The following is a 25,409-nucleotide window of genomic DNA, read 5'->3' on the forward strand; positions in this document are numbered from 1 at the left end:
AATAGCTTCACCCACATCTATAATCCTAGCTACTTAGGAGGCAGAGAGATTAGGAGTATTGTGGTTCAAAGCTAGCTCCAGGCAAATAGTTTGCAAGAGCCTATCTCAAAAAATCCCAACACAAAAAAGGACTGGTAGTGGCTCAAAAGTAAGAGCATCTGCCTAGCAAGCATGAGACCCTGAGTTCAAACCCCAGTGTTACCAAAAAACAAAGTCTCAAAAAACATACCATATATTTACACTGATCTTTACAGGGATAATCTGCATATATATTTCATTTGACATATTTGAATATAACACACAATTTTGCTTAAAATGTTTAGAAAAAGCACTTATTTTTATGCTGTTGAGAGGAAGGACAATTTATAATGATAAAAGGGTCAATCCATCAGGAAGATATATAAATACATATGCACCTAACAACAGAGCCCCAAGATACATGAAGCAAAAGCTGACAGAATAAAAAGAAACAGACAATTCAAAATAATAGCTGGCCACTTTAATACCCTGTTCTCAATAATGAACAGACAACTAGGCAGAAGATCAGAAAAGAAATAAGGTCTGAACACCACAAACCAACTAGACTTAGTAGGCATCTATAAGACTTTATGTAGTGATAGCAAAATACTTTCTACTCAAGTGCACACAGAACATTCTTCTGGCTAGATCATATCTTAGGCCATATTACTAGCCTCAAAAAAATTTAAAGGATTAAAATCTTATGAATTATGTTCTTTGGTCACAATGGAATGAAAATTAAGAAATCAAAAAGAAATATGGAAAAATCACAAATATGTGGATAATTATAAATATCCTAGATAATCAATGAGTCAAAGAAGAAACCACAATGGAAGCTAGAAATGGATGAAATTTGATACAGCTAAAGCAGTGCTTAAGGGAAACTTAAGCTATTAACACCAATCTTTAAAAAATTACTTTAAATCAATAATCTATTCTTCTACCTTAAGAGACTAGAAAAAGAAGACTGAACCAAACCCAAAGCAATGGCTGGCAAGTGGCTCAAGTGGTACAGCACCTGCCTAGCAAGCATGAGGTCCTGTGTTCAAATTCCAGAACAATAACAAAAAAAAACCCCAAAGCAAGCAGAGAAGGAAATAATAAAGATTAGAGTGGGAGATGTTTCTTCTCAGAAATTGACAAACTGATCATGAAATTCACAAGCAAAGGCAGGGATGCACAATAGCCAAATGAATCTTTGTGTTTTGTTTCATTTTCTGTTTTTTGGAGATAATGGGATTTGGATTAAGGGCCTTCCACTCTACCATTTGAGCCACACCTGCAGCCCACCTAATCAGTCTTTTTTTTTTATCATCCTTGCAGTACTGAGGTTTGAACTCAGGGCCTACACCTTAAGCCACCCCACTAGCCCTTTTTTGTGATAGGTTTTTCCACGATCCTCCTGATCTCTGTCTCCTAAGTAGCTAGGATTACGGGGGTGAGCCACTGGCACCTGGCCCTCCTAATCAGTCTTGAACTGCAAGTATAGAGTAAACTCATATGACTATGGTTAACTGATTTTTTGGTCAGGGTGCCAAAATAATTTGATTGTGAACGAGTAGTTTCTCCAAATAAATAAGTGCTCTGACAACTTATTAGAACCCTACCTCACATGATAAATAAAAATACACTCGAATGGATCAGAGATCTAACGGTAAGAGATAACATTATAAAATTCTTACAAAAACACATAGGATAAATCTTTGTGATCTTGAATCAGGCAACAATTTCTTAGACAAACACAAAACTCAAACAGAAAAATGAATTTTACCAAAATTAAAAATCTTTGTGCTTTGAAACACTACACAAAAAGTAAAAAGACGGGAGAAAATGAATAGAAGGAAGCATTTGCAAATTATGTACTTTATCAGGCACTAGTATCCCAACCAACTACTATAACTCAGTAAGAAAACACAAAATATACGTAAAGCATGTGAAAGACATTTCTTTAAAAGCCACTCTTCAAATGGCCAATAAACACATGAAAAAATAGTCAATATTATTAGCCTCAGGGATATGCAAATCAAACCCACAAGAAAATACCTGTCTACACTTCTAGAGTAACTATAATAAAAAACACAGATACAGACATGTAGTACACAGCTATAATCCCAGCACTCAAGAAGCTGAGGCAGGCAGGAGAAATGAATCTGAGGTCAGCCTGGGTTCATAGCAGGACTGTGTCAAAAAAAACAAAAGGGAAAACAAAAACAAAATTTAAAAAAAAAGGTAATTGTTGACAAGGATGTAGCAACACTAAATCCTTTATACACTGCTGATGAACATGTAAAATGGCTCAGAAAACAGTTTTGCAGTTCCTTAAAAGTTAAATATTGCTGGGCACCAGTGGCTCATGCCTACAATCCTAGCTACTTGGGGAGCTGAGATTAGGAGGACTTCAGTTTGAGAACAGCCCAAGCAAATAGTTCTAAGACCCCCCCCAATCTCCAAAATAACCAGAAACAAAAAACAAAAACATAAGAGTTTAACATAGTCACCATATAACCAAGTGACTTCACTCCTATGTATATACCACAAGAAAATTTGAAAACCCCTAGTCAACAGGAAATGAAAAAAAAATGCCTATAGAAAAACTTGTACTCTAATGTCCAGAGTAGCATTATTAATTAAAGCAGTGTTATTAATAATAACCAAAACTGGAAAGAACCCAGATGTCCATCAAATGATGAATGGATAAACAAAATGTGGTATATCCATTGCATGTTTCTTGGAAATAAAATAGAATGAAGTACTGATATATATCACAACCCAGATAAATCTTGAGACAATTATGCTAAGTCAAAGTAGTCAATAACAAGACCACATGTTGTATGATTCCATTTGTATGAAATATTCAGAATAGGTAAATCTATACACAGAGGAAACAGATTAGTGGTTGCCTAAGAAGGGGAGACGGAGAGTTTAGGAGAAAATGAGGAGTATTACTAAAGGATAGGCAGTTTCGTTTTTGGAGTGGTAAAAATGTTTTAAAATCAATTGTGGTAATGGTTGTACAACTATGAATTTACTAAAAACCACTGGATTGTACAATCTAAATGGGTAAATTGTATGGTATGTGAATTGTATCTCAATAAGCCTGTTATGCTGTTAAAGAAGCCAGATAGGAAAAAAGCCACATAGTGCAAGATTCTGTTTATTTAATGGGCAAATCTATAGGGAAAGAAAATGGGTTAGTAGTTACCAGAGCTGAGGGAGAAGGAATGGAAAGTGCCTGCTGATGGTATGGTACTTCCTTGGGCATGATGAAAATTATTCTGGTAAAAATTTTGTAAACACAACAGAAACTACTGAAATGTAGTTGAGGATTAACTTTATGGTGTGTAAACTGCATTTCAACAGAGCTGTCACTGAAAAAATTCTGTTAACAAAAGTCTAAGTCAACATAAACAGAAACAAACAGAAAAAAAAGAAAAGATTTAAAAAAGAATACTACAGAATCTTAAAAGTGACTGAATTTGGTGACAGGTTCAGTTTCTCACATTTTCTTTAATGAATACCTTTTACTTTTATGACAAGGATTTGTTTTCAAATAAAGTCAATTTCTACTTAAGTATTGTTGTTGTTGCTAGTCTTTCTGAGACAGGGTCTCACTATAAAATTCAGGCTGGCCTCCAACTCACAATCTCCATGCTCTGACCTCCCAAGTGCTAGGATTACAGGCATGCACCAAGCCTGGCTTCTACTTAAATATGTTAAGGCATTTTTAAAGTAATTTGTGCTGACACCATGACTAAGCCCGTATGTTTAAAGACATGTGAGAGACACACACACACACACACACACACACACACACACACACACACAATGGTTTAAATCAAGTTAGGAGCGATTTCAAAACAAAAACAAAGAACTCTTCTAGCCTCTTCCATCTACAGGCGATTATGTGGGCAGTGTATCCAAGACACCTAAAGTCAAATGTTACAGAAAAGATCCCACAGCATTTTTTTAAACAAAAACAACAACAACAACAAAAAAAAACAACACACAAAAATCACATCTGTAATCCTAGCTACCTGGGAGGCAGAGATCAAAAGGATCAAAGTTTGAAGTCATCCTGGGCAAATAATTTGCAAGACCCTATCTCAAAAGTACCCAACCCAAAAAAGGGCTAGCAGAGTGACTCAAGTAGTAGACAACCTGCCTAGCAAGTATGCCCTGAGTTCAAACCCCAGTATTGGGGGAAAAAAAAAAAAAGCTCAGCTGGAAGATTTGAGAAAGACTGTTTATCTCAAACCAGCAATAAGTCTTTAGAAAACAATTCCATATTCTTAGGATTGCTCCTGGAATGAATGTGACACCCTAATTCAATACCCTGAAGTGACAAAGGAAACATGATGGGACAGATAGATGGACATGTTTTTGGTTGAGACAACAAATCACAAAATAAAAACCCTCAAGTACTCCTAACACCCACTGATTATCACTTCTAGAGAGCATTGGGCTCAGCTTTCTACACATATGTATTTAATGTTAACTTTACTTGTAAGAGAGAAAAAAAAGAAGACTCATGACTTGGGGCAGCAATGAAAGTTCTCCTGAATGCAGGCTTATTTTGCTCTGCATAACAGAGACTCAAGATCATCCTCTAGAAGAGTTGGAGCAATTATCACAGAGTATATACAATAGTATAGCCTGCTTTTTCATCAAGAATTTTCTGTTATTAAAATTTTAACATTGTATTTAATGACTTTATAAAATCCAACCAGATGAATGCTGTAACCATTAGCTTTTGGTGGATACTTTTAGCCATTACAAATTATGCTATACTATCTATATACGCAAAGCTTTATCTCATTTTGACTTAGGTCTTCAACAGAGAGTTATAGACATGTAAGTAACAGGGCAAAATGAATATTCATCTTTAAGGCTTTCAGGCATCCAACACCAATGGTTTTCAAAAGAGATCATAATCACTCAATCAAGATGAACAATATTCAACTGTGCAAAATATCTTAAAGTAAGTTCACTTCGAATGGAAGATAATCCAGATTAATAGGTTAAAAGTCCTTTAATGCCATGCTATAGTTTATGTCTGACCCACATTTCATTTGGCCCACACCTACTGAAAAGCTAGGAGAATTTTACCTGTGATTGTAGATTTCTCATATCCCCTCAGGGAAACTGTCAATGGGAACAGAAGAGTCATTTCCCTCATAAAAGCAGGTACCTACTTCCCAGTTCACCACAGTCCCTACAGCTATTTAATTTTGCAGATGATCCTGCTCTGGACCTGCTTTACTCCATTTAGTTACCTACTTGGCATCTGAAGTTACAAACTATGGGATATACTTTTCACTGTCATATTAGGGGTTGGGTCAAGCTGAAGTGTGGTCAAGTGTTCCAATCCATCTGAGCTTTGGTCAGCATGGACAACAGAAACCTACTTTGGGGTCTTGCTAGTGATGAGCAAAGGAAGAAATAATGAGCTTGTCTGAAAAATACCTCTAGGAGGAAGATGGCAAAAGGAGTTCAGCAAGAACAAATACACCCAACCGAAGGTTGGTGAAGCACAAAAGACCAACACAAAAATCTGTATTTATGAAAAGACTGATACTTCTGGAGAAACTGAACTAGCAGCAGAAAAGAAGGCCCTACAAAAACCAAGAACAGTTGACCCAAAGATGTCCTAAGATTGGACGAGAACTTACCATACAAAGTTATGTTTTCACTATAAATGGACACCAGGCTAGAGATGTACGTTATTCTTTTTCCTTCCATGAATAACTTGGTTTTAATTGAGTAAATTTCTTGATGAACAGTTCAGAAATAAAGGCTCCCTCTAGCTGCCATTAAATAAATACCACAGGACCACTGGGACTGCTGAGAAGAGGGGATGACAGAATAGCAGTTAAAGAATATAGGTGGGATAGAAGGTATATAGCTCAGTGGTAGAGAGCTTGCCCAGCATGTGCACAAAGAAAAAGGAGAAGAGAAGCAAGGAAAAACAAATCAAAGTAAAGCAAAAAAGAGAAAAGAATAAAGTGTGTGGCTGATGATACAGATGTAACACTCAATTCTTACTTTTGTAGAAAACAGTATATTCAAGAAAAATAATAAAATTAAATTGAAGTATAACACAATAAAGAGTACAAATCTTAAGTGTACAGCTCTAGTTTTTACAAACTGAACCCAAATCCTGTTTAGTCACAATCCAGATCAAGACAGAAAATAACCCCAACAGTCTACAATGCTCCCTCCTTCTAGCTCCCTCCAAGGCAGATATCTGGGGCAGAGAGAACGAGGAAGGGGGGAGATGTCAAATCCCAACTCCTTACTCATTACACCAAAATAAAAGTCAAATAGTGGAAAAATTTTAAATCTATAATTAAAAAAACTTTAAAATACTAGAAAGAAATAGTTTACAATCCAACAGCAGAACAAGCATGAAATAAAACTCTGAAGCCAGACTGAGGCATGACTCAAGAAGTAGAGCATGAGCTGGGCATCAGTGGCTCATCTGTAATCCTGGCAACTTGGGAGTCTGAGATTGGGAGGACTGCAGTTTCAGGCCAGGCAAGCCCAGCCCAGGCAAAAAAAGCTTGCAAGACTTTCTCAATGGAAAAAAAAGCTGGGCATGGTGGTACGCTCCTGTCATCACAGTGATGGCAGGAAGTGTAAAATAGGAGGATCACAGTACAGGCTTGCCTGGGCAAAAAAATGAGACCTTATCTCAAAAATAATCAGAGCAAAAAGGGCTGGAGGCGTGGCTCAAGCAGTAGAGAACGCTTGCTCAGCAAATATGAAACCCTGAGTTCAAATCCAGTATCACAAAAAAAAAAAAACCCAGGAGGTAGAGCACAAGGCTCTGTGTTCAATCCCAGTACTAAAAAAAACAAACAAAAAACTATGATCAACCTGATAATAATAAGAAAAATAAACAGTCTAATTTAAAAGTACCATAAAGTCAAAATTCAATTTTCAAAGTGGGGGAAAAACACAAAAACACTCATTAATGAGAGATTTTTTAAAAATACAGAATGCTAGCCAGGTATTGCGGTACATACATGCAACCCCAGCAATGGGAAGGCTGAGGCAGGAGGATCAAGAGTTCAATGCCATTGTGTGCTACACAGCAAGACTCTGTCTCAAAGTAAGAGCACTTAAAAACGACTAATAACCAAATAGGAAAAAAAATGCAAAAGCTAGTAATTGGCCCCTGTCATCCCATCTATTTGGGAGGCAGAGATCAGGAGGATGTGGTTTGAGGCTAGCTGAGGCAAAAAGTTAGTGAGATCCCATCTTGATCAAACTGGGCACAGTGACATGTCTGTCATCCCACCTCTGCAGGAGGTGGTAAGTAGTAGGATTGCGGTCTAAGGCTGGCCACATGTAAAACACAAGACACTACCTAAAAAATAAAGCAAAAAGGGTTAGGTACTTGGCTCAAGTGGTACAGTGGCTGCCTAATAAGTGCAGTGCCTGAGCTCTAATCCCAGTACTGCCAAAAACAAAAAAACAAAACCCAGACAATTGACAGAAAAAGAACTATTTATAAACACAGGAAAAATATCCAATGTCACTCATAGAAGGAAGCAGCTTTAAAAGCTATGAAGAGAATACATAAAGAACTCTTATATCTCAATAATAAAAGAGAAATAACTCAATTGAAAACTGAGAAAAGAACCAAGTATAGTGCCTCAAGCCTGTAATTGTAGCTATCTGGGAGGCAGAGATCATGTTCAAGGCCAGCCCAGGCAAAAAAGTTCACAAGACTGCATCTCAATCAATGGCTGGACACGGTGGTGTGTGCCTGCAGTCCAGGCCAGCCCAAGCATAAAAAATAACCAACCCATACTATCAAAAAAACAACAAATAAACAAAAAAGGGCTGGTGGCATGACTCAAGTGGTAGAATGCCTTTGTAGGAAGCATGATCCCCAAATTCAATCCCCTATTATTGCCCCAAAAAAAAGGACAAAAGGAGCCATGTGTGGTAGTGCACACCTATAATCCCAGCTTCTAGGGAGACAAAGACAAAAGGGTCATGGTTTGAGGTAAGGCCAAGCAAAGTTAGTGCAAGACCCTATCTACAAAAAGGACTGGGAGTGTGGCTCAAGTGATGGAGTTCCTGCCTAGCAAGCATAAGGCACTGAGTTCAATTCCAGTCCCCCTACAGACCCCTAAAAAGGGAATAGGAGACCGACATTTCTCCAAGGAAGATAGGCAAATGACAAGCTCATGAAAGGATGGTCAACATCATTAGCCATCAAGGAAATGCAAATCAAAACCACAACAATATAGCACTTCACTGGAATACAGGTAATCGAAATGACAATACTAAGCATTGATAAGGATATACAGAAATCAAGGATTTTTACACAGCTGATAGCAATGTGAAATGGTGCAGCCTCTTTGGAAAAACAGCTGGTAGCTTCCCCAAATAATAAAAATGAGTCTCCGCATGACCCAGCAACTCCACTCCTAGGTATATGCCCAAGACAAATGAAAATACATGCCCACACAAGAATATTTCCAGCAATGTTCTTCATATAGCCAAAAGGTGAGAATCTAGCTATCCATAAACAGACACATGGACATATGAAATACAGAGTATCCATGCAACAGACTATTATTTGACAATAAAAAGGAATGAATATTGATAAATGCTTAAATGTGGATGAACCCTGAAAACATCATGCTGTGTCAAAGAAGCCAGTCGCAAAAGACCACATATTACAGGATCCATTCATATGAAATGTCCAGAACAGGTAGCTATAGAGGCAAAACTTAAATTAGTGGAGAAGGGTATTGGAGAAGTAGGAAGTGAGAGCGAACACATGAAGTTTCTTTTTTGAAGTGATGAAAATGTTCTAAAATTGACTGAGGTGATGGATGCACACGTATATGTATACACTGAAAACCAACAAATTGTACACTTTGCACATCATCTTAGCCAAAAAGCCAAAAAGTAAACTGTACACTTTAAATAGGCAAATTGTATGGCATGTGAACTGTATCTCAATAGAGCTGGTTAAAAAAAAAAACTGTGAAGAAATATCATTTTTCCTCATATCTGCTTAGTAAATACTTCAAACACAGTTTGGTGAAGGAAGCTTTTAGATGCTGCTAATGTTCTTGTAAGGTTCCATTTCTCAATTTGGGCAGTAGGAGAAAAGTGAATTTATTTTGTGGTAGTTATTGGCATACTTTTCTATATGGAGATTATACTTAACAAATCTTCTGTATGAAGATTATACATAACAAAGTCCATAAAAATACACACACAAATAAGTTAGTAATGGTGTGGATAAACATACTCTTATACTTTGTTATAGGGAATACGAGCTAATAAAACCTATTAATAAGTTGCAGGTGAATAAACAGTAAAATATTTTCATTCCAAAAATCTATACTTATGTACAAAAAAGTGTGTATAAAATCTTTACTGCAGACCTAGGGGCTTGGCTCAAGTAGTAGAGTACCTGCCTAGCAAGCTCAAGGTCCTAAGTTCAAACCCCAATACCACCAAGGGGAAAAAAAAAATCTATATTGCAACCTATTTGACAATAGAAAAAAATTTATTAAAAAAACCCATAAATGCCCACCAATTGGGGCCTGTCCAAATACATCATGGTAAAATTATACCAGGGAGCCAGGCACTGGGTGGCTAACACTTGTAATCTTAGCTACTCAGGAAGCAGAGATCAGTATGTTCATGGTTCAAAACCAGCCCAGGAGAACAGTTGGCAAGACCCTATCTTGAAAAAAACCCATCACAAAAATAAGGCTGGTATAGTGGCTTAAGATGTAGGCTCTGAGTTTAAAACCCAGTATAAAGAAAAAAAAATCAGGGAACACAAAATCTGGCTACTTAAAATAATGAGGCAAATTTATGTTCACTAAAATCAAACTAACCCCAAGCCAGAGTTACATGAAAAGAGCAAGAAAGAGGATGTACTAAGTTTTGAGTTCATGTTTTGCCACTTGCATGTAGGGAAAAAGTAAACTAAGGAAGAGGTAGGGGTATGGGATATTTATACACACACACACACATATTGCCACAAAATATCTCTAGAAGGACATATAAGAAACTGTTAATCACAACTGCTTCTGAGAAGGGGATACTGAGAAACTAGGAAACACACTTTTTACTTTGTATACTGCGTCAACATAGAAGGGTGCCACTGAACTTCTAAAAGTTAAATATGAAATGTTTGCTATAAAATTTGAAATGTTTTTTGCTTCCCATTTTAACACTTATATTCTCAAGTTATTAAAGTCATAGTAATAATAAGCAGCTACTTACATCAACACCTCCAAACAAGTCAAAAATGTAAGTATTTGGATAAGTGGTTTCTTGAGTAAGTTTCCTATCTTCAGTTACAAATGCCATAGCCTCCATAGAGAGAAGAGGAGAAATTTCCTAGTTAAAAAAAAAAAAAAGAACATTCTGTTTAGAATTCAACTCAGATTAGACACTATAATATCAGTTTGCATTTCAGTCACAAATTGAATTCCCAGGCACATAGATAGTCCCCAATGAACCACACTTCCTAGTATTAGAACCCTGTAGAGTCCTTTCCCATGCAGAATCTGGGCTAACTCTGATTAATGAATATGCAGAAGTGACATCATACTGCTCTGCATAAGCCTTAATACCTAGAAGAGTTTGTTTTTGCCATCTTGGAACCTAATTCTTGTGCTGTGAGAAGCCCAACCTAGCCACCTGGGAGAAGCCAGGAGAAGTGAGGCCAGGACTGATATCCTTAGCTTACTTGCAGCTGACAAACAGTATCCTGACCTGCCAGGGATGTGAGTGAGGCCAATTTGGACATTGCAGATGTCTTAGTACCTTATCCAATCCACATGTCTACATGAAGCAGAAGAACCACCCAAACAATAGAGAACTGTTGAGAGGCAAATGGTGGTTGCTACTTCAAGTTACTAAGTTTTGTAGTGACTGGCTCTATAGCAATAACCAAATCTTTGCTCACACGTCACCTCCTGAAGAAAATTGGTCTTCCCTCATTTCCTCTATTCAAAAGCACTCTGATGCTTTTTCAAACCCCTAAACACAATCTGTAAGTCATTTGTGATATTTAGTACTTTTTCTTTGTACCTATTTACAAACCTACATTATTTGTTTCCTGGACTTGAAGACAGGCTAAAACAGATTCTTCTATTCCTTTCTCCAATGAGCTCAAGACAGAGCAGGTAATATGATAGATATAGAGCAGTGGTTCTCGGATTTTGGGAGGTCATAGCATCCTTTGTTTACATGGAACATAGCTAATAGAAAAAAAAATCTTAAAGAAAAACCTGCTATGTAATAAATTTCAACTATGTATTCGCTGGATAAATAAAGAAATGATTATTGCTGGTAGAATGGCTCAAGTAACAGAGCACCTGTCTATCAAGCATGAGGCCTGCAGTTCAAATCCCAGTACCACCAAAAAAAAAAGAAAGAAAGAAAGAAAGAAATGATTGTATATCAAGAACACAAAGAACAAAGATGTTAATTTCCCCACCCCCCTCAATTTTACAACTCCGTATCTCAGAGATACTGTAGGAAATCGAGTGAAATAATGTACAATTCTTGGAAAACATTTTTAAACAAGTGTAAGAGGCTATAATTACTTCTATCAATCAGACTGTGAGAAGATCAAGAACATGGAAAAGTCTCAAAGGTAAAAACAAAGCTTATTTAGTTACTACTATGTTTTAGAATAAATTCTGCAATAAAACCATCAAATCTTCATCTCCAAACAGCAGTACCATTTGGTTTCACTGCGATCAAATATATTTACAAGGATTAGCATTGTAGCTAGAGCTGGTACTGTAAAGTCACATTTGGACCCAGCCCCAAGCTAAAGTTTGAATGAGATACTCCAGACCTACTGAATCAGAAATTCTGGGGCCAAGCACCGTGACTGACAGACACTCAAGTTTGAGAACTGTTCTAGCATGATACCTTTGCACTGTTTCCACTCCTCTCCTTTCCATCAAATCTGAAGCCTTCAATGTTAGTGATAATTATTGACAACCACAAACCTCTTCCATGAACCTTCAGCTATACAGGATCTTTTAAACTCTGTTCCAAAAGAGTATTATCCAGGCCTGGGGTAAGCCTAGCATGCTCAAGGCCCTGGGTTCAATCCCCAGCAATACTGGGCAGAGGGACAGAATATCATCCAAATACAGGGGCATAGTGTTGACCTCCCAAATTAAGCAAGCATTGCCACAAAATAAGCATGAATAAAGCCCAACAGGATGCACAGGAAACTTAATGGCAATTAATTCTGGATGGTGGGATTACTAGTGATTTTCTTTTTTTGTATTTTTTCTGAACTTTCTTTAATTTTCTACAACTCACATAATTAAAACAGGCTATTTTTAAAAGACAGACAGTTTGGGTCACCTGGAGACACTGAACACAACCCCTCTAAAGCCCCTAAGAGTTACCTTAAGGATATTTTGGCATTCAATGAAGTCACTGTGGAGGTGGCTGGTGGCATATAGCTTAAGGAGCAACTGAGGAATTCCACTCCATTTGGACTGTTTGTCTCTCTCAGTCAAAAAACTCTCAGTGAACTGTGAATCAAAGAAAAGAACATTTTTACTGGTGACAGATATGACAAAGGAATGCAGGTGACTCCCAAATGCTCCCAGGAAATAAATTTGAAGGCCTCTTTTGTAGAAATCTTCAAAAAGGACCTACAAGCTAGAAGTCTAACTCCTTGTGATACAACACCCTTTTATAACCTACCTCCTACTTTTCAGTCCCATGTCTTTCCAAATGGACACTCTAGGCTCCAAAATCATGTGTTCTCTCTTCTTTATGCTCCTCTGTACATGCTCCTTCCCTGCCCAAAATGCTCTTTCCCTGTCTTTTCTATCAGAAATACTTATTCTCCTTCAAAATGCAAGCCAACAGTAAGAAACCTTCCTTGATTGGCCTTCCCCTGTAAAAGATTAGGTGCCCCCTCCTTTGAGGCATTATCTATTGCACAATTTAGCCTATTGTACCTAATTAAACCTAATTAAATCATTCAATTTTTCCCTTTCCTCCTCTAGACCACAACTACTTCAGAATAAGGACCAAACTGCATGTCCTCCCTCCCCCTCATGTGAATCCATTGCAGAAGAACCTGACACAGAGCTGGTACTCAGTAAATGCTTGAAGGCATGAACAATAGCAGTAACACATGACAAGGACATTAATCAATTACGACAATTTTCACTAACACTTTTGGAAAACACCATTATCGGGGGCCAGATGTGAATAATTTTCATGTACCTCAATCAGATCAAAAGCTTCTTTTAGAAGCTGTTAGCACAAGACATATAGATCTTCAATAACATTTTGGTTCTATCCTGACACATATCTGTTCTATGATAAATAGACAAGTTCCATTATTCTTCCTGGGTTTCTTAGATTTTAACAAAGGGGTGATAAGCGGTAATGAGATATTCAGAACAATCTGTCTTTGGGTAAAACATAGGAAATTACTACTTCTGTACATCAAAAATTACTGAGTGTCAGCAACTTCACATTGTTTAAGTGAGCTCAAACTGACGAAAGCTCAGAACAGTGGAAATACATCTTTTCTTTCCTTGAAAGGCAAAGAAAGAAAACAAATACAGTTATGGGATCTAGCAAAAGCAGTACTTACAGACAAGTGTGTAGTTGTAAACAATATTAAAAGTAGAAAAGAGATCATTAATCAATACTCTAAATTTCTACCATGAAAAACTAGAGGAAAAAGGAGTATACCAAAAACAATCAAGCACGAGAAAGAAAATATGAAACACTGTAGCAGAAATAAATAAAGAACAGAAATATAGCTGGGCACCAGTAGCTCACTGCCAATCATCCTAAGCTACACAGAAGGCTGAGAATAGGAGGACAGAGACCATCTGAGGAAATAAACTCATGAGACCCCATCTCAACAGAAAAAAGCTGGGCATGGGGGTTAAGACCAATCATCCCAGGTATGGTGGGAAGTGTAAAACAGGAGGATGGTGGTCCAGGCTGGCCTGGGCAAAAAGCAAGACCCTACTGCCAAAATAACTAGGGCAAAAAGGACTGGAGGTATGGTTCAAGCTGTAAAGTGCCTGCCTAGTAAGCACAAGGCCTGGAGTTCAAACTGCAGTACTACCAAAAAAAAAGATCCCTTGCTCATGGATGAGAAGATTTAATATTACTAAAATGGCAATATCTACTACATTCATTCTTAATATTACTAAAACAGCAATACCCCGTAAGTTGTATTAAAATCCTTGCTGGCTTTATTGCATAAATTGACAAGCAAATCCTGAAATTCATATGGTACTTAATAAGGATCTAGTATCCAAAATGTATCAAGAACTCTTGCAGCTCAACAATAAAAAGAAATAATCCAATTAAAAGTAAGAAAAAGGCTAGAAATCAAAAGCACTATCAGCCTTTGATGGGCTCGTTAGTACACTGGACATACCCAGAGAAATAATTAGTGAGCTTAAAGACATATCAATAGAAACTTCCCAAAATAAAATACCAAGTAAAAAAAAATGAAAGAAGCAGAACAGAATATCCAAGAACTGTGGGACAATTACAAAAGATATAGCATACATGTAATTGGAATACTAGAAGAAGAATGAAAAAAAGAAGTATTTGATATAATAATGGTTGAGAATTTTTCAAAATTAATGACATACAACTCATAGATACAGAAAATTCACAGAACACTTATAAGTATTTTTAAAAAATGCATGTGAGCTTATCATATTCAAAATCTAAAACAAACAATAAAACAACAAAGAAAAAAACCTTGAAAGAAGCCGAAGAGTGGGAAATCCTTGCCACCTATAGAGGAACTAGGATAAGAATTACATTAGGTTTCATATTAGAAGCCATGCAAGCAAGAAGAGGAGAGTGAAATATTTAAAACATTAAAAAGAAAAAAAATCACATCAACCTAAAATACTGAATCAAGCAAAATTATTCCTCAAAAGAGAAGAAAAATATAAAGAATTTATTTTTTAAGACTGTCTTAAAAATAAAAAACAAAAATTTTAACAGTAGAGCTGCCCTATCAAAAACATTAAAAGTAGTTCTTTAGAGACAATCAAAATGGGTTTCCAACCTTGGATATACACAAAGAATATTGAAGATGCAACAAATGAACATAAAACTAAAATAACGTTTTTATTCTGAATGAATCTGTAATCATTCAAACTAATGCTACTAATGAGCAGGGCTCAATGGCTCACACTAATAATCCCAGCTACTTGGGAGGCAGAGATCAGGAGGATCAAAGTTGGAAGCCAGCCCAGGAGGGGGAAAAAGTTAGTAAGACTCCATCTAAATCAATAAGCCAGGCATGGTACCAGTCATCCCAGCTATATTGCAAAAATGAGAGACTCTATCTAGAGGCGTGGCTCAATTGGTAGAGCCTTGCAAGTGTAAAGCTCTGAATTCAAATCCCTGTCCCACAAAATGAAATAAAACAAAAAACCCTAAAACCAAAAAAGGGCTAGCTGAGGTGTGTCTCAATCGTTAGAGTGCCTGTCTACAAGCATGAGGCCCTGAGTTCAAATCTCAGTACTGCCACATTATTGAGCTTTTATTTTTGGGCAGCACTGGAGTTTGAACTCAGGGCCACATGCTTGCTAGGCAGGCGCTCTTTACCACTTGAGCCACTCCACCAGCCATCATCATTATCATAATGGCTAAGTAGCAACTACTAGGTGAAAATATTTTGGAGAAGTGAACTGAGTGTCAGGAATGTTGAAAGTGATAAGAGGGAAAAACTAGGAATGCCCTGTAATAGTACCACCAATGCAGAAGCACAGAGTTATTAAAAAGTGGGCTTAGATTCATTCTAAGTGAATACTACAAACTCTAGGGCAGCCACTAAAAATGACTCTACATATAACTGATGCACTAAGAAATAATGCATTCATGTAAAATGCTCAATTAAATCCACTGAAGGGAGAAAAAGACAGGAAGATTAAAAAAAAAAAGACCAAGGATTGGAGGTGTGGCTCAAGTAATAGTGCACCTGCTTTGCAAGTATGAAGGCCCGAGTTCAAATCCCAATCCTACCACAAAAAAAAAAAAGACCAAGTCTAACAAATAGAAAACAGTTACGAACATGGTAGATAACCATCCAACTATAATCACTGTAAATGTCTAGAAATGGTCTAAATAACAATTAAGGACAGGGGTCTGGTATATGGCAAAGGGACTTTATACACCTATATGAAACAGACCTAAGAAACCTCTTGCAATTGCTTTAAGGGAGTGGAGAGGGGGTTGAGAGACGATAGGGGCAATGTAAATAATGTACAATATAAGTCTAATTGGAATTGTCTCTACGAATCCCACCCTGTAGAGTGAATGTACCTTAATAAAAAATTTATTTAAAAAAAAAAAAGAAAAGGCCTATCAGAGAGGATTAAAAAAACCCAACAACACATGAGACCCAACTATATGCTGTCTACCAGAAGCCTACTTTAAATATATAGTTAAGCTGGGTGCCAGTGGCTCACACCTAGAATCCTAGCTACTTGAGAGGCTGAAATCAGGAGAATCATGGTTTGAGGCCAGCCAAGTGAAAAAAGTTTGCAAGACCCATCTCAACAGACAAAAAGCTGAGCACAGTAACACGGCAACAACGGGAAACCTAAAATAGGAGGATAGCAGTCCAGGCCAGCCTAAGCAAAAAGTAAGACCCTGTCTCCAAGATAACCAAAGCAAAAAGGCCTGGAGGCATGGCTCCAGTGGTAGAGCACCAGCCTCAAAAGCCTGAAGCCCTGAGTTCAAACTCCAGTACCGCCAAAAAAAAGAAAGAAAGAAAGAAAGAAACAGTTAAAATAAAGGGATGGAAGAAGAAAAACTGCCTTAACAGTAATTAAAAGAAAGCTTAAGTAGTTACAGTAAGTTCAGACAAGGAAGACTTCAGAAAAAGGAAAATCATTACGGATAAAAAAGGCTATTATATAATGTTAAAAAAGTTAATTTTCCAAAAAGACATAATGGCTTTCAACATGTATATACATATGGCACATCGAAAAAATATGAGCCAACAACTAGAATAACTACCAGGAGACACTGAAAAATCTACTACTATAGTTGGACTTCATCAACCCTCTATCATGAAGAAAAATCAGTAAGGGTATGGTTGACAGGCACATCACCCTCTATCAATTGGATCTAATTGACATTTACAGAATACTTTATCCAATAACAGCAGAATATACATTATTCTCAAGGCAGACCACACCCTGGGCAACAAAGCAAGTTTTAAAAAATAGAAATTATACAAGGTATGTTCTCAAACCACAATGCAATTAAGCTAGAAACCAATGAACAGAAAGACAGTTGGAAATCCCAAAATATTTAGAGATGAAATAACCCATTTCTAATTAACATGTGGGTCAAATAAGTCTCAAGAGAAATTTGTAAGTATTTTTAATTAAATGAAAATATAACTTATCAAAACTTGTGAGAATTAACAAAAGCCATGCTTAGGGGGGAATTTATAGCAATGAGTACATACTAGGAAAGAAGTGTCTATAGCTAATAATCTAACATTGCACCTTAATAAATCAGAAACTGAAGAGCAATTTAAGCCTAAAGCAAGTAGAAGAAAATAAGAAATAAAAATGAAAGCAGTAATCACTGAAATTGAAAACATGAAGGACTAGAGGCATGACTTAAGTGGTAAAGCATTTACCCAGTAAGTAAAAGGCCCTGAATTCATACCCCAGTACTGTCAGAAAGAAAAGAAGAAAATAGGAAATCAATACAGAAAATTAACAAAACCAAAAACTGGCTCTAAAAAGATCAATGAAATTGACAAACTCTAACCAGGCTAATCAAGAAAAAAAGAAAAAAGACGACAAATTGCTAATATCACAATGTAACCAGGCTCATTATTTCTGATCCCATGGCCTTAAAAGGATAAAAGGGCTATGAACAACTCCACACCCCCAAAATTTGATTGATCACTTAGATTAAATGGACTATTCTTTGAAAAAACACAAACTACCTACACATAAAAAGAAAAAGATGTATTGACTAAATAATCTAATTGAAGAAATTGTTAAAAATAATTTGTAAAGTCTTAAAATAGACATTTTTTTCCAAAAAAGATATAGAGTCAGTAAGTACATGAAAAGATGCTAAATATCATTAGTAATCAGAGAACTATGAATCAAATCCACAATGAGGTATTTCTTCACATCCCACTAGGATGGCACAATTAAAAAGAAAATATCATTTGTGAAAGTACACAGAATTTGGAACCCTCTTATTCTGCAGGTGGAAATGTAAAATGGTATAAACCACTTTGAAAAACAGTGTGGTAAATCCTCAAAAGTTAAACACAGAGTTACCATGTGATCTAGCAATTCTAATCCTAAATGGAAGAAAATTGAAAATAAATGCCCACAGCAGGAGCTAGCTGTGGTGGTGCAAGCCTAATCTCAGCACTTGGGAGGCTGAGGGAAGAAAACTGTATGTTCAAGGCCAGCCTAGGCTACCTGGCAACATCCTGCCTCAGAATGTCAAAAACAAACAAAAAACCTAAACAACAACAAAATGCCCATAGCAGCATTAATCTTAATAACCAAAGAGTAGAAACAACTCAAATGTTCATCACCCAATGAATGGATAAATAAAATACAGTATATTCATAAATGAAATGTTATTCAACAGGAAAAAGTAATACAATGTACTAACACATGCATTATGCTAAATGAAGGAAGCCAGTCACAAAAGGCCACATATTGTTTGATTCTATTAATCTAAAGTGTCCAGAACGAGCAAATCCAGAGACAGTAAACAGATTAGTTATTGCCAAGGACCAGTGGGAGGCAGGAATTGTGGAGTAACTGCTATTGAATACAGAGTTTCTTTTTTAAATGATGAAATGTTATAAAACTGGCTGTGATGAAAGCTACATAACTTCTTTGTATAAACAGCAAAAATCCACTGATTTGTATGCTTTAAATGACAGCTTATACATGTGAACCACACCTCAATAAAGCTATTATAAAAACTAAATAAATGATGGACATCTAATAAACTAATAAACAGTGAACTTTTAGGATGACAGGAATACTCTAAAACTGGATTACAGTGATGGCTGCATAACTTTTATAAGCATACTAAAAATCACTGAATTGTACACTTACAGTGGGCAAATTTGATCATATAAATTAGTCTCAATAAAACCTTTTTTAAAAGAAACATTAATAAAAGAACCCAAAAAGGAATGCAAAACAGGTAAAATATTTTAAAAGAAATACTGTACTGAGTAAATATACTTAAAACCCAAAATATCAGTTTTTACATTAAATGTAAATGTGCTAAATGCTCTAATTAAAAAGTTGTTACATTGACTACAAAAGAAACACATAAAGGCTAAAAGTAAAAGAATGGGAAATAACACACAATGACAACACACACCAAAATGTCAAAATCAACAAGAGAGCCAGGTACTGGTGGCTCACACCTGTAATCCGAGCTACTTGGGAGGCTGAAATAGGGAAGACTGACTGCAGTTCAAGATCAGCCCAGTAAAATACTTCAACAAGACTCCATCTCCAAAACAAACATAGCCAAATGGACTGGAGGCATGGCTCAAGTGGCAGAGTGCCCCTTTGTAAGTGCATTTATTTAACAGTCTGGAAAAGGACAAAAACATCCATACTCATAGTGGAAGATTTTTATATATCTTTTCCAAAAACTCTTTCAAAAATTTGTAAGAACAAAATATTTTAACAGGAATGAAATTTTCATACCTATAGCACTACATCTAACAACTACTCTCTACACAGAGTACACAGAGAACATTTACAAAATGTCCAATTGCTAGGCCATAGATCAAATGTTTACACACTTAAATGAACTGAAATATAGAATATGTTCTCCAACCACACTGCAATTAACTTCAAATCTGTTAGAGAAAGGTAACTATAAAATCCTCCTACTTGAAAATTAACAAATATATTTCTTAAAAATGCGTAATAGGTCAAAGAAGAAATCAAAGTAGAAATTTGAAAATATCCTGAAATTAGTAATAAATCCATGCTTACTGACCATTTTAAACATGATACCAAAACCTCTACAAAGAAGAACCATAAGCCAGTTTCACCCAAAAAAAAAAAATTCTAATTAAAAAATTAGCTAATTTAGCAATTTGTAAAACGAGGATATAAATCTGTATCAGACGTTAAACATTGGTTTTATTATTTGAAAATTTTATTCAGTGTAATTCACCACATTAAGAATGTAAAGAATTATTACATGAACATCTTGATTGATGCAGAAAAAGCCTTTTCAATGTAACTCAACATCCAGTCATGATAAACTCATCTACTCAACATAAGGTGTCTACAGAAGACCTACCACAAAAATCATATTTAACGTTAAGGATTTTTGCTTTTAGACCATGAATGTGCCACTTGTATGCACTGTTCTGAAATGTCAGTCAGCAGAGTAAGGGAAGATAAAAAAAAGAGATAAGATTAAAAAAGATAAAAGCTTCATTTGCAGATAATACATTTAACATGATTATTCACATACATAATCTAAAATGGTCTAAAGGTAAATTCTTAAACTATAAGAGAAATATAAAACATCAATATTATTTTTATATTATAACTACAGTTTTCAAAACACTATTTACAATACCATAAAAAAAAATCAAAATGCCATGGAGTAAATCTAACAAAGTTATAAAAGACTGCTACATAGAAAACTATAATAATCATCAAGAAAAACTAAGGAAGACCAAACCAGAGCAACAGAGGAGGAAGTGAAAGAAAGAGAAAGAATGCATTAAGTTTAATAGACTGACTGCAATACCAATAAATTTTATTTGTAAAAATGTGTAAGTTCATTTCAAGATGCATACAAAAAACGGCAAAGGGTCAAGAAGAGCCAAGGCAGTTTTGACTGTTACAGTTAACCAAGTAGGAACATATACTTCTATTCCATCTATCTACCCAAAATCAATACATATAAAGTTGCAGAAAATAAGACAACACCAGTACATAGATAAATAGACCAGAAGAACGTAACAGACATGAAACAGATCCAAGCATTTACAAAGGTGGCCTAACGGGGAAGTTTACAATAATGATGGGTCAAATTGTATATCATTTGTGAAAGTACACAGAATTTGGAACCCTCGTATTCTGCAAGTGGAAATGTAAAATGGTATAAACCACTTTGAAAAACAGTGTGGTAAATCCTCAAAAGTTAAACAGAGTTACCATGTGATCTAGCAATTCTAATCCTAAATGGAAGAAAATTGAAAATAAATGCCCACAGCAGGAGCTAGCTGTGGTGGTGAGAAAGACTAAAGTTAAAAGGACTGATATAACACCATAGATTAGTGAGAACATGGAACTCACAGATATGTCTGATGAAAGTGAAAATTAGTACAACTCTTTAGCTATTGATGCTAAACAGATTCATGTCCTATAACACAGAAATTCTACTTCTAAGTATATACCACTCAAATTGTGCAAACATACCAAAGATAAATAAGAACATTCACTTCAGCATTATTCATAATAGGCACAAACTGGAAAGATCCCAAATAATTCTCAAAAGTAGAATGAATCATGGTCCATTAATACAATAGATTACTACAATGAAACAAAAAATGAACTATACTTTCAGCAACTTCATGCACAAATCTAAGAAACAATATGTTTAAAGACAATGGAACAATACTATTTAAAATTTAAGGGAAAATAACTTCCAACATAGAATTCTATACCTAAATAAATACTTAAGTGTCAGAATAAAAGACACTTTCAGATATGCAGGCTTGAAAAACATTACTTCCCACACATTCTTTCTTGGGAGGCTACTACACAATGTGCTCTAAGAAAAAAAGAAAGATGGAGAATTTAGGGAAAAGGGTCTAAAACATGAAAAAATCAAATAAAATGTTCAGGATTTAGCTAAGGGAAGTCCCAAGAATTCAGCTGTACAACATCAAGTAAGTTACCAGTCCAAACTCCATCTACTTAATAGGAGATTAACAGACTTTCAAATACGGGGTAACAGGAGAATTTGAGGTCAAACTATAAGTATACAGAAAGCAAATTTTAAAAGGATGCAATATTATGTTAGTGAAAGAAGCCAGACTCAAAAGGCTACAGGTATGTACATATGTATACATATATATGCATATATGTGTATATATGATTATAAAGTATGTTTCCATTTATTTAACAGTCTGGAAAATGACAAAAAAAGAGAAAGAAAACAAGTGAATGGCTATGGAAAGAACTTCTACAAAGAGATTTTCTATGTTCTAACTGTAGTGGTGATCACATGACTATAAGCATTTGTCAAAACTCATACAACTATACACTAAAAAGGGTGAATTTGGGTTGGGGACATAGCTTAATAGTAGAACATAGGCTCAGTATACATGATGTCCTGGATTCAATCCTCTGCACCAAAAAAAAAAAAAAAGGGAAATTTAATTATATGCATATTATCCCTCAGTTTAAAAAAATAGGAAGAGACCAGGTACCAGTGGCTCACGTCTATAATCCTTGCTACTCAGAAGGCAGAGATCAGGAGGATCATGGTTTGAGGCCAGCCCAGGCAAATGTTTCATGAGACCCTATCTTGAAAATACCCACCAGAAAAAGGGCTTGACAGAGTGGCTCAAGTGTGGCAGAGCACCTGCCTAGCAAGTGTGAGGCCATGTGTTCAAACTACACTACTACCTAAAATAAAAAAAGGACCGCTTTAAACAAAAAATTATATGAGTTACAATTATCATTTCTGTATATACATAGTTCTGCTGTAAACAATAATTATATCATCAGCATAATGCAAATACTTCAACAAACAAAACAGTGATACTGGGAGAAAGGTTACAAGGTAGCATAAATTATAGTGAATTAAATCCTAATCTTTTGCAGGAGGAAGAAAACAGAAAATACCAAATTGGAAAAGTCAAGAAATAGCTTTATAAGCATGTTATTTAGAAACACTGACTCTCTGGCTTCCTGAGCCATCTTTTTGCAAAAATAATAGCTACAGTGTAGACACTGTATGCACTGAGTATGCACTCAGAGATGCAGAGTGGTGCAGGGAATTGTTTTTTTGTTACAAACCTCATGATACCTAGAGATCCAATCCCAGTTCAAATATTCAGCTTCACAAGGAATTTCTGTTACTATATGCACATTGTCTCACAAGGCATTACTCTCATTTAAAAATAATCCTTTAAATTTTGTTTTCCTTGTGAACAGCAGGAGCACTATAATAAAAGAGCCACTACCCAGTCACCTTCACAGCTGAATTACTGGCAGGTGTCATATGGGTTTTTCTCTTGGAAATATGACATTCCCAGTTTTCATTGATTTATTGTCTTTACCACCATTCTTTACAAATAATTAAAGGATGCATTCCATAAAGACAAATGTATATCTTATTGGTTTAATCCTAAATGTAAGTTATATTATGTCCCAAAATATCAAACTTAGTACAAGTAAACAGACATCTTAAAGGATTATTAATGAAAATTAAATATCTTGCTATGTTATTCTGACAACAAATGTTCACCATTGAATACTTACGTACACTTTAATGGTGTCTATGTTGTTTCAATATAACTAGGAGTTAATTTTAGGGCTAGTGTATATAAATACTTCCTGTATATAAACAGTATTTATATATTTATGTAAATTTACCCTATCCACAGTTTTTTCAGTAACAAATTGCCCTTGACAAACAAGGGAAAGCTTATTGGACTTAAATCCCTAGGTTTTACAAACACTAATGCTTAGAATAAGGCTAAAACAAACAATGCCTATTGAAATTAAGGGAAAAAAATATGGGACTCAGAATATAGTTCAGTGGTAGAGTACTTGCCTAGCATGTGCCAGACCCTGGGTTCAATTCCCAGCACTATAAAAAGAAAATGGAAAAAAAAAGTGAATCCATCTGAAGAAAAATATGTGAAGTTAAAAAACAGGTGAAATCCAGATACGCAAATAATCATAAAGGATGTGACGGCTAGCATTTGGGAAACAGACAAGGGCTCCCATAACCCAGCCCATCACCAAACTGCCAAACTGAAGAGTATCTGGAGATGGTGGGTCACAACTTGTAGTGTGAGCTGCACTGCCCTAGTGCCCAGGATTTACCTACTCTATCCTTTCCCTCAACTCCTACTGATGACACAGGGCCTTGTACGGCCATGGTAAGGAATCCCATTGATTCTAACTCCAATGGGAAGTAGTTGGAGAGGTTTAAGCAAGAGATTTATAAGACCTGATTTGTCCTGAGGATCAAATGTGCTAATGAATGTGAGGCTGGATAAACTCCCAAGTATCATTCCAACATATTGTACTACCTTGACAGAGGGTGGAATGAAAGGAAGGGAAAAAAAATAAGACAAACTACAATCCAAGTAGGATAGGCCCATTCTAAATCATGTGGCCTATAGTCTTCTCCCAGGCTTCCCTTATGTTCCATTTTGTGATATGGGGAAGACCTGGGGAAGATCAGATTTGGTGGAAGAAGAATCAGGATTTTCGTTTTCAACATATTAAGTTTGAGTTGTACATCAGGTATCTATATGGAAATGCTGAGAAGGCAGTTGGATATAATATACCTACACATCTGAAGCTAAAGGAAGAGATCAGCAATGGAAATACAGACTTAGGATCCATCAGAACATATTTATGAATAAATATGTAGGGACTGCCAGAGTGGCTCAAGTGGTAGAGCGCCTGCCTAGCAAGCGTGAGGCCGAGTTCAAACCCCAGTACCGCCAAAACAAAAAAGAAAGAAAAACAAGATGAATAATCTATATAGCGTACTTACACATTTCAGTCACCATTTGAAGCGCTTTATGTGTATACTCAATTGGTCCCTGCATAGCACCTTAGGAAATTAGGTCCTATGATTATCTTTATTTCACAAGTGAAGAAACTGAGGCATAAAGACATTAAATAGCTCGCCTAAAGACACAAATCAAGTATCTTTGGCAACCTGACTCTGGAACTCTTTAAAGCCATGGTATTGCTGGGGAGTTAAGTAGAGAAAGACACAGGACTATGCAGAATTCCAATTCAAGCAGTTTCCTGTCCTTAGTATCAAGTGTGAGGCATGGTTCCAAGCTCTGCAAATACAAAGAAAAATAAAATATCCTCCCAGTCTAATAATTACTAGCTGAGAACAACTATTTACTAAATATTTAATATGTGCTACACTAAGTTTTTTAAAACATATTATTTTACTTAATTCTTCTAACAACCATATGAGGTAGATGTTATTATCACCATTTTCAAAATAAGGAAACTGAAATTTGATGAGATTAAGTAACTTAACCTAGGGTCACTCAACTAGCAAGTGACTAGGGTTCAACTCTTGTCCATCTTACTTAAGAAATCTGGTCT

General features: G+C 35.9%; 1 protein-coding gene across 3 annotated transcripts in view; it reads right to left on the reverse strand.

Moving 5' to 3' along the window:
• Trpc4ap (transient receptor potential cation channel subfamily C member 4 associated protein) overlaps nt 1-25,409 on the reverse strand; it is a 94,750-nt gene that overhangs the window by 66,245 nt on the left and 3,096 nt on the right. For all 3 annotated transcript variants that reach the window (XM_020177788.2, XM_020177790.2, XM_020177789.2), the window contains exons 2-3: nt 12,441-12,569; nt 10,285-10,401 (exon numbers count right to left, since the gene is read on the reverse strand). In XM_020177788.2, coding sequence (XP_020033377.1) covers nt 10,285-10,401; nt 12,441-12,569 — 246 coding nt within the window. The remainder of the gene's footprint in view (nt 1-10,284; nt 10,402-12,440; nt 12,570-25,409) is intronic.

This window comes from Castor canadensis, chromosome 5 (assembly GCF_047511655.1).
Source record: "Castor canadensis chromosome 5, mCasCan1.hap1v2, whole genome shotgun sequence".
Classification (NCBI taxonomy): Eukaryota; Metazoa; Chordata; class Mammalia; order Rodentia; family Castoridae; genus Castor; species Castor canadensis.